General features: G+C 41.5%; 1 protein-coding gene across 2 annotated transcripts in view; it reads left to right on the forward strand.

Annotated features, from left to right (window-relative positions):
* Positions 1-7,370, forward strand: part of MUSK (muscle associated receptor tyrosine kinase) — a 58,517-nt gene extending 51,147 nt beyond the window's left edge. For both annotated transcript variants that reach the window (XM_039733260.1, XM_039733261.1), the window contains 2 exons: positions 1,274-1,422; positions 3,274-7,370. In XM_039733260.1, the coding sequence (XP_039589194.1) occupies positions 1,274-1,422; positions 3,274-3,950 (826 nt within the window). In that variant the 3' untranslated portion in view covers positions 3,951-7,370. The remainder of the gene's footprint in view (positions 1-1,273; positions 1,423-3,273) is intronic.
* The last annotated feature ends 6,068 nt before the right edge of the window (positions 7,371-13,438 follow it).

Below are 13,438 nucleotides of genomic sequence, written 5' to 3' on the forward strand. Positions count from 1 at the left end.
TACAGCATCCAAGTGCAACTGTTGCAACTGCCATGTGTCTGAAGTAGAAAACAAGGAAGCTGGAAGTTTGCTTTGGAAATTGGAGTCTCCTCTAGGTGCTACTGAGCAATAAAATAACCTGGCATTCAAGCAGTGGGAGGCAGTCAGGCTGTGTAGCAACATGAGACATAAATGGGCACCACTCCCCATGGGCTCTGGCTGGCTACCTGTACGGAATGTGTCTTAGCTGCAAGGCCCCTGGGAAGAATTTGTGCAGGAAACAAAATGTACGTCTGAGGTTTAGTGCATGTTTGAAGAGTGGAAAGTTACTCTTCTCCAGCAACAGCTACCCCTAAATCTTTGGCAAGCCCATCTAATTAAACTTGCTGCAGGAACATGTGGATAAGAAAACAAGTTTGTTGCTCTAAGTCAGGGTTCTGTTTCCTAAGGATTTGTGCCTATAAGCTTTAGTTGAAGATTTGTAAGTGTCAAAACATGTGTATTTACACATTAACTTGTTCTTCAGACAAGGCACCTGTTTGATTTGTCCCTTCTGTCCTGTCAAGTGTTTCCACAAATCTTGAATGAATATTAATTGTTTTCTGGACCTCAGCTACACCACATTAAATCCAGCTGAAATTAGCAAATGCTTTTATAACTTGTTAAAGGTACACACACATGCCACACACACATACACAGAGAACAGTAACAAAAGGCTATTTCCCTTACAAAACCAAGGAAATACATTTCCTGTAATGGTTACTTTCACTCTGATAGCAGCCAGATATACCAAAGTCACCATTGTGCCAGGTATGGGGAAGGAGGATCTTCCATAAATTTCATAAAAAATAGGTTTATTTTTAACTCTACTGTAACACCCAAAAAAAAAAGTGAATTGTTTGGACTGAAGAATTCATCCTGTCCTTAATAAAGTTTATGATGTGATTTCCAACCTAGGGAGCAATTACTTCTTACCAACCTGTTACTTATTTATGTCTTTATCTGATATGGTGATGAGCCTGTAAGCAGCAAGACCAGTGATCAAAAAAAGCTATATTGAATTTAGTCCTACCTGTACCTGAAACAAATAAAACACCTCTATGATATGCAATGCATATTGCAGTCCCAAGAGATGAAACTGGGCTTTCCTTCTGTTGGTTCTGGGGCTTCCACTTTTTTTTTTTTTTTTTTTTTTTTTTGGTCAGCCTCTCCTTTTGCATCAGAAACAGAACCTATATTCAGTGTGCATGTATTCATCACTGATGATTTCCTCTCTTACCTCATCTCCTTACAGGGCTCCAGGGCTGCTGCCATATGAACCTTTCACCATGGTAGCAGTGAAAATGCTGAAGGAGGAAGCATCTGCAGACATGCAGGCTGACTTTCAGAGGGAAGCAGCTCTCATGGCAGAGTTTGACAATCCGAATATCGTCAAGCTTTTAGGTATCTCAGTGAGGCATCCTGCTGCCCTAACAAGATGGTGCATCACATCAAAGCCTCTTCATGCTGCACTGAGTATACTGCTAGCCATCTTGCTGCCTAACTCTGTTTCCAGTCTAATAACATTAACCCAGATGTCTTACAGGGAAGACGTGAACTTCCTGGAGCTGTGATTTATTTTGTGGGTACTGAAAAGAAATAGCACAAGTCTTGTTAGTTTTATAAGTTCCACTTACTATTGTGAGTCTGAACACTTAATAGCATTAAAAACCCCAAAATTAAATGAACAAAAAAAGCCAGCCACAAAAATGGTCTCTTTCTTTCCTTCCATTCTCATCTGAAAGGACATCCTTCTTTGTTGGATTTTTTTTAGAAAGTCTTGGTGCTGAAGCTTGTCTACTAAGGCACTTTATGAGGAAAAAAAGCTGCTGACAAAAATACATTCTTTTAGAAGATTGTATTTTTTTTTCTGAAGTAGATGCTGCTGGCCATCTTTATCTGGCAATCCTGCTCTAAGTTGTTATATGCAAATCTGATTCTCATGAAGAGGGGCATCTGAGATCTTAATTTATTTCAGCAGGAAGATCCAGAACATTTTGAAATAGATAAACCACAGTTTTGGGAAAGCTGGGTTGATACAGGCACTTTGGCTACAGAAAAGGAAAGCAGGAAATGCACTAAACTGGATGAAACTTTGTGTTTATTGTTAATACATTTTAGGCCAGAAAACAGCAAAGGTACAGGCACAAACTAGTACCACATCATGGGGCTGTGGAGAAATAGCCACATTGTTGAAAACAATGTAGATGGTAAATCTCTCACATGCACTTGTTGTGCTTGTCAGATCCTGATGTCATCAGATTGGGAACAGCCATTTGTTTTTCCTCAAAGATTCAAATATTAGGTCAACAATCAGAATTTCAGATTTCACAATAAGTTGCATCACCAGTTGCTAAAGGATGACCCTAAGATAGCAAAACACATACATGTTAACTGTTGGCTTTTGCTAGTTAGCAGTTTAATGATAGGTCCACAAATATTACTCTATGATCAGTAAGGTTCAAGGAAGTGTGGTTAATGCTGGCCCACCAATAAAGCTGATAAAGTGCCAAGCATGTGCCCTTCAGTGGGACTGCTGTCTACATCTAACTGACAGGACAAATGTCTCCTTTCAGCTGTCTGCTTTTGATTTGTCCTTCTTTAAATTTTGTATATCTGTCATGCCAAAAGTAATTCCTTAACCAACTTTTTTTTGACATTAATTGTTTAAAAAAAAAGAAAAATCTATAAGGGTGGGAGTTTCCTTGCAATTCAAGAGTTCCACTGAACCCTTGAACATGCCCCATGTGAATGCTTTTGAAGTCTTCCTGCATATGTGTCATCCATTCAATATTATTGTTGTAATAATACAACAATCACAAGAAATAAAAGAATTAAAAAATAACTTGATCAGAACTTTAAAGGTTACTTCCTGAAAGTCCTTGTTGTTGCACCTGGGAAGAGGCAATACTTTAGTTAATGTTAACTTAATCAGGATTGGCTCTTCATTAAACATAGCTCCAAAACTCTGTGTTTTACCTGCGATCTCAAGAAAAATTGTGCATGCAGGCATGTGCATGACTTGTTAGCATCACATCACCCACGGAGCTCAGCATCAGGTTCCTAATGAAGGAGCTTGAAAAGAGGAAGCATGCATGATGGATGCATGCAAAGTGGATGGTATTTGCATGGTCACCTGTCTCTCTGCATTGTTGAAAGCCTCCCTTTTGTGTAAGGACTTTTGTGCTCTTTGGCTCTTGCACAGCGGAACTCTCTTTGCTACTCCAATGACCTGTGTGGTCTGTCCTCTCCCAGGCGTGTGTGCAGTTGGGAAGCCGATGTGCCTGCTGTTCGAGTACATGGCCTACGGGGATCTGAATGAGTACTTACGTGACCGCTCGCCCCGCAACCTGTGCAGCCTGGCGCAGGGCAGCCTGGACACACGGCTCCGCCTCCCGAACCCGCTGGCGCTGTGCTGCACCAGCCAGCTCTGCATTGCCAAGCAGGTTGCTGCCGGCATGGCGTACCTCTCCGAGCGCAAGTTTGTCCACCGGGATTTGGCCACCAGAAACTGCCTGGTGGGGGAGAACATGGTGGTGAAAATTGCAGATTTTGGTCTCTCAAGGAACATGTATTCAGCTGACTATTACAAAGCAAATGAGAATGATGCCATCCCCATCCGCTGGATGCCCCCTGAGTCCATTTTCTACAACCGCTACACCACAGAGTCTGATGTGTGGGCCTATGGGGTGGTGCTGTGGGAGATCTTCTCCTACGGCATGCAGCCTTACTATGGGATGGCTCATGAAGAGGTCATCTACTATGTGAGGGATGGGAATGTCCTCTCCTGCCCAGACAATTGTCCTCTGGAACTCTACAACCTAATGCGCCTCTGCTGGAGCAAGTTGCCTGCTGACCGTCCAGGCTTTGCCAGCATCCACCGCATCTTGGAGCGCATGTACGAGAGGGCCATGGCCAACATGTCTGTCTGAGGGATACAATTCCTTCCTTGTCTCCTGTGTCCACCTATTTAGACTGACTTGGACTAGCCCATGAACTCCTGAGTGATGGTGGCTTCACACAATGTCCCACTCAGGGAGGAGAAGCAGCTCGTTCCACTGCCAAGCAAGAATTATAGACTGTACCCCTTTATGCACCTCCTTGAGCGGGACTGTACCTCCCAAACAACAGGGTTGACCTTTAGCCACCAAGACAAGACTCCTCAGGCTGGTGAGGGTGCTGGTCATGCTAACTCAGTTCTTATATTTGGCATTTCCAGGGGCACAGAGTTGCTCAGGGAAGGCAAATTAATGTTTCTTCCTAAGCACTGTTTCTTCCCTTCCTAAAAGATCCCACCATGCCCTTCTGCATTTACACTCTTGGCTTTTACCTTTTTTCACACTTTCTCTGACATTTTCTAGTATTATTTTAAAAAAAAGGTTGCAGAGTTCAATCTTCTTTTGGGGATACCATTTATTATGATTTTTTTGCATACTGTTTACTATTTTGTTTTTGCATACTCAGTCCTTTTTGCAGAAAAAGGATGTTTCTGAAGCCATAGGCCACTTTCATCTTCCTTTTAACTTCCACTCTCTCTCATTACAATAACACTGACAGAGTCAAAACAGGAGCCTGCTGGACCACTGGCAGCCCCCTGCATCTTCTGTTACAGAGACAGACAAACTCCTGTCAAGCATGACACTTTCAGTTTTCCAGTGTGAGAAATCCTGAGTCACATTCACTTTATGTTTGTTAAAGTCTCATCTAAAACCTTTCCTTCAGCATTGCAGCACACCTTACCAACCTTCTCTTGAATCAGCAAAGCCATTTGGTGCTGTCAGAGAAATTTATCCCAAAGGCCTGGTGCTGCACCTTGTAGGCATCCAAAGTGTATTTATTTGCCCTGCCTGATCCTCACAATGCTGAAAGCATGAAGAAATGCATCCCCTCTTGCAGAAGTGTGGCAGGCTATATTAATTGCTTTTTCCTTTTTCTTTACAATCTTGGCCTGCTGTTTCTGGTTTCCTTTCCTGACAGACTCTGCTAAGTCCCACTACAATATTTGCTGGCCACATTTCCTTGTGCTGCAGTTTAGAGACAGAGGAATAAAGAAGGTGGATGCCTACAACAGTGTCCTTCTCAGACAACCTGTTAGTTAGGAGAAGGTGGAAAAATTGGGTGCACACAAGAAGGGCTGCAAACTGTCCATCTGCAGGGCAAAGGTGAGACTGCCTCAGTTACAGATAGCCTGCAGCCCATCTCCAAACACCAGATGTTTCTCTGCTAAAAGTTCTCCAAATTGCAATGGATACATCAGTACCAGAGAAAATTTTATTCCTCTGGTGACAATTGTAACCTTTTAGCTCCTTGTGCCGTGAAGAACAGTTGTCCCAGAGCCCCATTGCTGATACAAAATATAGTCTGAGGCAGGGATGTGCATTATGACTATAGAGCAGGAGTGCAAACGAACGAGTGTTTAGTGTGGCTTCTGTAACTTGGGCAACTGGTTTAGCCTACCCAGAAAGCAGCAGCAGAGAGCAGCTATCTATGGTTTCTGAAAGGTAAGCTTGAAAAGATCTGTGAACCATTATAATGAACAGAACTGGAAATATCATACTTTCCTCTGCTGCTCTGCTGTTTGTTTGGGGTTTTATTTTCTTGGGGTTTTTGGGCTTTTCTCATGTAACTGCGGCCATAACAGCATGATTTAATGGTTTTAGACCACTGGTGTCACCTTCAATTGGAGCAAGGAACTTGCAATTACCAAAGACAATGGCAAGAAAAGAGGTCTGGGCTGCTGTTGAAGTGCCAATATGGTATCTGCACAGTGAGCACAAAATGGCCAGTGCTGCCTTACTAATTTAGCAGTCCTACCTATCACACAATAGTTCACTGAGGTTTGGATACTAAAGACAAATATCCTTGAAAATCCCAAAGCCCTCAGTTTCAATAGAAAATTATACTGAAGTTTGTCATATAGCTCCTGTTGCTGCATTATGACCACCTCACAGTGTGCATGGTTGAATTTGTTAGGTTGTATCAACTCCCTGTCTGTCTTCCCTGTTCTGAGGAGGAAGAAGTGAGGAGGCAGGCCTGGAAGGATGGGTGGTGATGCTGAGCTGAGTCTGAATACACAGCCCAGGACTTGAGGCAGTCAGTGTCTGCAGGTCAGGAGGGGAAAAGCTTCCTTTCTTGCAGGAGGAAAGAGATAATTTCAAGACAGACTCCGAGAAGATCTCAGCAGCATGTTCTCCAGGGATGGTAATGGCTTCTGTGTACCGATCCAGCAGGAGGGCTTAGCACCTAGACAGTGCTGTACTTTCAGGATTAAATTGTAGCAGGACTTCTGCTGACTTAGTGTGTAGCTGGATTTTACTTTCCTTCTGCTGTATGCTTTTCAGCTTGCTAGGAGCTGGAGGTTGACTGTTTTTATGACATGCCTCCTTTCACAGATGTTTTTTCTCCTCCCTATGTTTAGGATTCTGCTGTCTTCATTTTATGTTATACAATGTGCTATGCCAGATTCTTCTAGACTTTCTGTACAGTTATCATGTAACACAATTTTTTTTTTAATGGGAGTAAACAAAGGGATTATTAGAGAGTAGCAGAGCAAGAAAAGTTTGTTGTTCAAAAAAGTTGCTTGGAAGCAAAAGTATTTTGCTTTTTTTAGTTTGGATTTATACTTCGTGTGGAGAGAGAGGAAGAATCAAAAATGAACATTTTGTGTTCATTTTAGAACATTTGTGTGCTACAAATTAGAGCACTTTTCTACATTTGGTTCTGTCCATACTGGCCCCAAAAATATGGAATGCTTCATGAATTTGCATGTCACCCTTGTGCAGGGACCATACTGACATATGAATTTAAGATGAACCTTTTTGGTGCTTTGGTTCCCATTCCCACTGATAACAGAGGGAGCCAGCAATCGGGGGCACTAGATAAGAACCCCAAAAAAAGGATTTGCAGCACATTTGGTGTACCCATTCCCTTTGCAAATGTGCTGCCTTGAGCACTGGCAGCACATACACATCTTTATCCTGGGTGACATATTATGAAATCTGACCAACCCAACAACACAGAAATCTTTTCATGTTCCCATGCCTTTATTTGACAGTTGCATTTAAAATGCATAAATTTATAAGCATAAATTCCATAACTGATTGGACACTGTTTACAATATGATCAAATTTGGTTCAGATCCTCTCAGACACTTTATGGGTTAAACACAACTGTCTTGTTTCATTTACCCAAGGGAGTATACTAGTTATTATTCTGTAATTGTTAAATCTTCATGAATGATGGCTTTGAAAGACATCCCTAGCAGAGATGTACATTTCTCATTATCTCAACCTGTGTAACTCCTGCGTGCAATATTTTATAAAATAAAGAGACATTGAAAAGGATAATACTAATACTGTTCTCTCTGTTCTCTTCCTTCTCCAGCATGGTTTTGGGTTTTTGTTGCTTTTGTTTCTGTGGTGTTTTTCTCTGAAAATAGATGTGTTTCATTTTATTAAAATATCTTTGTTACAGCTTTAATATCACAATGGTTATACTGCAGTGAGCTGCAGTAATGAGTTAACTTACTATGTGTGCTCAAAGGCATATTGTTTTCGTGGGTTAAAAGCACTGTTAAGAAACTTTACATTGTGAGAACACATTAAGGACTGGACAAGGGAAAGGAGGATGTTTTTACAATAATGTAGATTGGAGTCCTTTTGTGACTATCCCAAGGTGTAAGATGCCTCACAGAGATGCGAAAGACATCTGTTTCACTCCAAATATCTGCTGGTATTTGTGCCTGGATTCTGGTCTCACACCTAGATGTGTGGAATTAAAGTGTGATGTAAAATCAAAAGGGAATTGAGTATGCTGTTTGTAGAACACAGCTGAGCAAAGTTTCATGCTGATGGGTTTATCTAAAAGACTATAATCTTTTTCTGCACATGATCCTTGAAGATGAGCTCATTCAGTAAGTCTGTGGTAATTTTAACTATTCAAAAATTAATTGTAAATCCTTAACAGTCAGAAATGGGGAATCAAACCAAACTTTCTGACTACAATTAGTCAGGCAAACCAGGAATTACCTTCTTTAGTTGTCTCTCTTCTCTCTGCCACACCTGCCCCCCCCCCCGCCAATACAATCTAAAGTGTTTTCTGCAAATGTTCTTGCAAGAAATCTTAGGGAAAAAATGTTTGGTAAATATTGTTCTTGCTGAGCAAGTCATTAGTGAATTAGGAAAGGAGTTATTTTTTCATCAGCTCAGTTAGATTGAACAATATTAAAGGGTTGACTGAAGATTTTCAAGGCACAAGAAGTAGTACACTCATTTCCCACCACCAAATGAACAGACTTTTGAATCTGTAGAGAAACATTCTTCTGGCTAAAAAGTTGACTCTATGACAGAACCTGCTGTCTTCAGCAGTGCAATCTCTGCCAGGCTTCCCTCCTTCCAACCCCCTTCTGAGGTCACCTGAACCAGCAAGCACAGTGCCTTGAGTCACCTTGAATATTTTAGGCAATTCAGACATCCTGTATGAAACAGTGAGAGTAACTTGTGGCTGGGAAAAGCAGAAGCATGTAATAGACCATATAATTTTCCTTGACTTTAATATGTGATTTGGTAAATGCATATCCTTGTCTTTGTTTAGGTTTGTATAGGAAGAAGGTGAGGAAGCTTGCTTTGTAGGGAGGGTAGAAGAAGTTTCACTCAATCCTTTATGCACATTCCTTGTTGTGTCTTTCCATTGATTTTAAAACTTTGTATCTTCAGTTAAATGTAATGACATCTCACTTCCTCAAAGGAAAACCCTGAGAAGCCTTTGCTAAGTTTCTGTCATTGCAGTGATGTGGGAGTTGCTGCCCCTCTGCTGCTGGTGTGGAGCTCTGAAGTAACATGAAACAGCTTTTTATATTTCATAAAGAATCCAGAGGATTTCAGTGGTGTTCAAATGCAGGACAAGGATAATTTTATTATTAACAAAAAGGAAAAACAACAACAACAACAAAACCTTATCAATTTACCTATGCCACCAAAACCATAGAGTCTATTATAATAATGTCATGGGTGTTTTACAAGTTTCTCAACCTTGGGAGAAAAATTATGTTCTCATTCATCGACAAATCTTTAGAAACTCACCTTTTTATACTGCTGCTGTGCACAGTCAAGAGCATTCCCCAGGGCCCTCTGTCCATACTTAGTGGCACAGTGGCCAGTTGTAACTTTAGAAAGGGGAATATATTAAGAGTTTGAAGCTGCCCTTAAAACCAGAACTAGCAATTTTCTTCAGTGCTGGAGTGGTAGCCCTTAGCAAAGGTCATACTTCACACCACTGACATATTCATGTGCTAGCACACCATCTTATAATATCCCACAAATTTAGTATTGAATAAATAAGAATTTCATCTGCAACTGATAGACAGAAGATATTATGATAAATTTGGACCAAAAAGCAATCAATTAATTAATTTATTATATTTATTGAAGAAATATTTTTCTTCTGTCTGCTGGGATGCTTTTAGGGCCAGTGTGCTTACTTTGACTGTGAGATAACCACACCATACATTTCTACAGGCATGAGTGATCATGTTGAAGCACTTGTATATTTATCTGCCCTCCCCCATGGCTCTTATATAAAAGAGAGGTTACATTTTGGGAGTTTATATAGGCTAGCTAACTTTTATGTAAACAAAAATCTTAATGGAAGAGGGCATCTGTGTAGAAATGAGGAGTGCCAGATGAATGAATGGGGGTTATTCACCCTCTGGATGTTGAGATCATGCTGTGCTAAATTTGACTTCTTATTTAAAGCAGTGACTTCTTATTTAAAGCAGAACTTCAAAGCAGTGACACTGAAGAACAGGAGGGCTTTAGCTATTGTGAAGAAGGCAAACTTCCCCTGTCTGGCTGCAAACAGATGGGATGATGTGGGACCACTACATGGGAAGTGCAGCAAGGAGCACAGCATTCCTCAGCCAAGGAGCACACCACTTTCCTGAGGCATACAATACCAGACACAGTCAGTCCCATGCCAGATTAACTCAGATTTGGCTGAGATTAATTTGCAGTACTCTTGTTATTTTTTCTTCTGTTTTGGAACATAATGAGATCTCTTGATGCTTGTGCTCCAAGACCCTGAACTCTCAACACCTTGTGCCCTTCTCAACGCAAGCAGCAGCACAGTCCTGCTCTTCTTCCTTTCCTCCCAAAAATGCACCACTTTCATCTGATCACAGGGTCCAGATAGGTCCCTGTTTGTGGAACAGGGCAACATCAGTAAATGATAATGTTTCCACACCTCTTACAGTGGTGGAGCTGTGGTTGTTTGACCCCTGCATAGAGCAGCACCATCCCTGACCCAGGCGGGTACCTGACCTGCAATACAGCTGCAAGTCTTTTTGGGGATGGGAGGCTGCATTTTGTTTGGTAAGAGCTCCTGGAGAGGACTGTACAAAATGTTCAGATCAAAACTTCCAGCAATGAAAAGCCACCCAGGTTTGGTTGTCATTAGTGGCCTGATGAAGTTTGCCAGGAGTATCTGCATGCCGCTAGGCTGCTGAACAGCTACATTTCAAGAGAAACTGCTCTGATTTATAGCTTGGTGTCAGTAGCACATTGCAGTCCAACAGCTGTGGACTGGCAGGGAAATGGATAAGACAACTTGGTATTGGTATGTCTTACATGTGAAATCTTCAAGTCAACAGGAAAGCATTTTAATGATCTGTCCTCTCAGTAATCTCAGATGTGAAAACCTGTGACTGTCTGGGCACTTACAGGTGACACCTGTGTAGACAAAACAATAAATTTTTGGCTAATCTATTTTACTGTGTACCACACCTCATACAGACACAACACTATGATACTTATGCACTGTGTTGAGCAGGATTGCTGTGTCTTTTGGTAACAATATGCACTATTGCCCCGGGCCCATAGTACAGAAGAGTATTTGATTTAGCTTGTGTGAGATAAATCCTGTCAATGGGAGGGACAGTGCCGATTTGGAAACATACCCTGACTCAGCAAGACTTGCACAAATATTTTTCTTGGACAGTTACCATGCAGTCAAGTAGCTGCTACTACTACATATTTGCCCTTTTATGCCAATCCATACAATGGATTATCTGTTAGCAAGAAATTTTTAAAAATAACCTGAGATAAAATGTTAAATTAAATTCCTATACATGAAATAAAAGTATCTCTGTCTACAATAAAAAATATGCACAGTTCATTCTTTTGGAACTCTGAGATCCTCTTTGCCTTCACTGGCAATTCTAACTTTACTCAGAGATTAGTGGGGCTGATCATTATTCACTGCTTCTGCCAACACTGAAATGAAGGGGCTTCCAATGAACTTCAAAACATGGATGCAAAAAGTCATACACAGGGCACACTTATATGCCCATGAGCCTACAGATGCCAAAGTATGAATACATTTAAAGAAAAAGAAAACAAAACAGATTACAAAAAATCATATGGGAGAAGCCTGTTAATTTGCATTGCATTTGATGTTTTCAGTGCTTTACAATGCTGTTTTCTAGAGCATTTTGGAGCAACAAAGAGCAAAAAACCTACTTTATTGATGTCAGTATGATCTGAAGTGGTGCTTTTCTTAAACTATGTGCTGGCAACAGCTGGAGTCATGATACCAAATATCTGTCCTTCTGATACCTGGTTTACTGCTCCTATTCTAAGATTCCTTTGCAGAAGGGCCTGGCTTGTATCTGGGCTCAGATCACAGGTGTCTCCTACCTGAAGGATAATTTGTTGGTCTGGCCTTGGCATTCGCATGTAACTGGTCAAAAAAATGTAAACTTTTTAATTTCTTGTACTGTGTTTTAGTTTCTCTTGGATAATGCTTATAACACCTTCTGAACCAAAACCTGAGCATCCTTCAATGGGCAATTGCCCTGTGTGCACCCGCTGGGCTAAATGAATCAGAACAAACTCCTAGTGAAACCCAAAGTATTGCTACCCACTGTCTGTGTCAATGACTTTTGGTCATGTTTCTAGCTGACAAAGATGCAACAGTATTAAACATTGAAGGGAAATAACTGAAAGGCATAACGAAAAATAGACTACATGATACAGAGTAAAAAGCTGAGCTCATCTGCAGAGGAAGCTTCTAGGGACAGACGCCCCTGCAGCTGCGCACGGTACCTACACTTCAGCTGGAAAACCCAACCCTGTGATCCCACTGTGGCAGATGGGATTGCACACAGACATTTTCCAAAATCAAACACCTGTGTTTGGAGCCCTTGTCTCTGAGCAAGCCATAGGGAAATATGTGCTGACAGGTGGATGCACACTCCACTGGATTCTGAAGTCTGTCTGTGTCCCTAAGGCAAATTTGCACTGAACTGATTTGGTCACACACATCACAGGATCATGTGATAGTCGTCCTGCAGATTTGGCAATGCCATAACTTGTAAAACACTAGCACAGTACCAGCAGCAGTACTTCTTAGCAAGTGCTTTTTCCATCTAGTCACTAGCAGCCCTCAGTCCTCAGCTTTAAATGATTGCAGCCAAATGAAGTTCTTTCACTTCCAAACCCTGAAACCATTGACCTAAGCAGCTGGCTGCCTTGTGTCTCCTGGGGCAGTCTTTTTCCAAAGAAACCCGTGATTCATCTGCAGATGGCTCCCTGAATCAGCAGGCAGCTCCACCCACAGCCAAAAAACTGACAACCCCAGTGTTTGCTGCCACAGCAAGGATGTGAACTCAAGTCTGGCATGGATCTCTCTACATTTTCAGAAACTTCTTGCTGTTGGTTTCAGTCTCAATGCTTGGCTGGGTGGTAGGGAGGAGAAAGACTTGTGGGACACATTGTTCACTGTGGTGGGAATTTGTGTTGCAAAGACACTGTGATACTGCAGGACAACATCCACAAGGCAACAGAGGATGGGTGTGACTACTTTTGGGATGGCTTTTCTGTCCTTCTGAGGAACACAATTTGTCCTAGCCAAGCAGCAGCAAGTGTGTTGATGCTGTTACCAAGTAACAGACATGGTGGGATACAGTAGGGATCATTTCATGATCTGCTCCATTTCCTGGGGAAGGAAAAGTGGGGCAGAAGTATGGGACTCATCTTTCATTCTCCCCTACATTGTTAGTGCACCTTGCTGGCCCTTGAAGTTGAACTTCCCATGATTTTGGCAGTATCAGGAGAAATTGGCTTGCTCAGAACATGCTTGAAAATGCCAGCCTCGCTGTTGACAGCAAAGTTTTTGTAATATCAACAGTTATGCAAGATGAAGATTTATAACACCTATGCTGCTGAAAATACAAACATAACACAGTTTTTTTGAGCTGATGCAAATTCATGCTAGAATTATATAAGAATGACCTGTACTTGACCTCCTCTGGCAGTTTCCCACATGCAATTAGAAATCTTACTGGTGACAAATTTATGATTGGATCCAAACAGTTTAGCAAATCCCAGATATAGAAATTTCTGGTAAGCTGAGACTCCAAATAGCT

This window comes from Passer montanus, unplaced genomic scaffold (genome assembly GCF_014805655.1).
Source record: "Passer montanus isolate IOZ18808 unplaced genomic scaffold, ASM1480565v1 scaffold85, whole genome shotgun sequence".
NCBI lineage: Eukaryota > Metazoa > Chordata > Aves > Passeriformes > Passeridae > Passer > Passer montanus.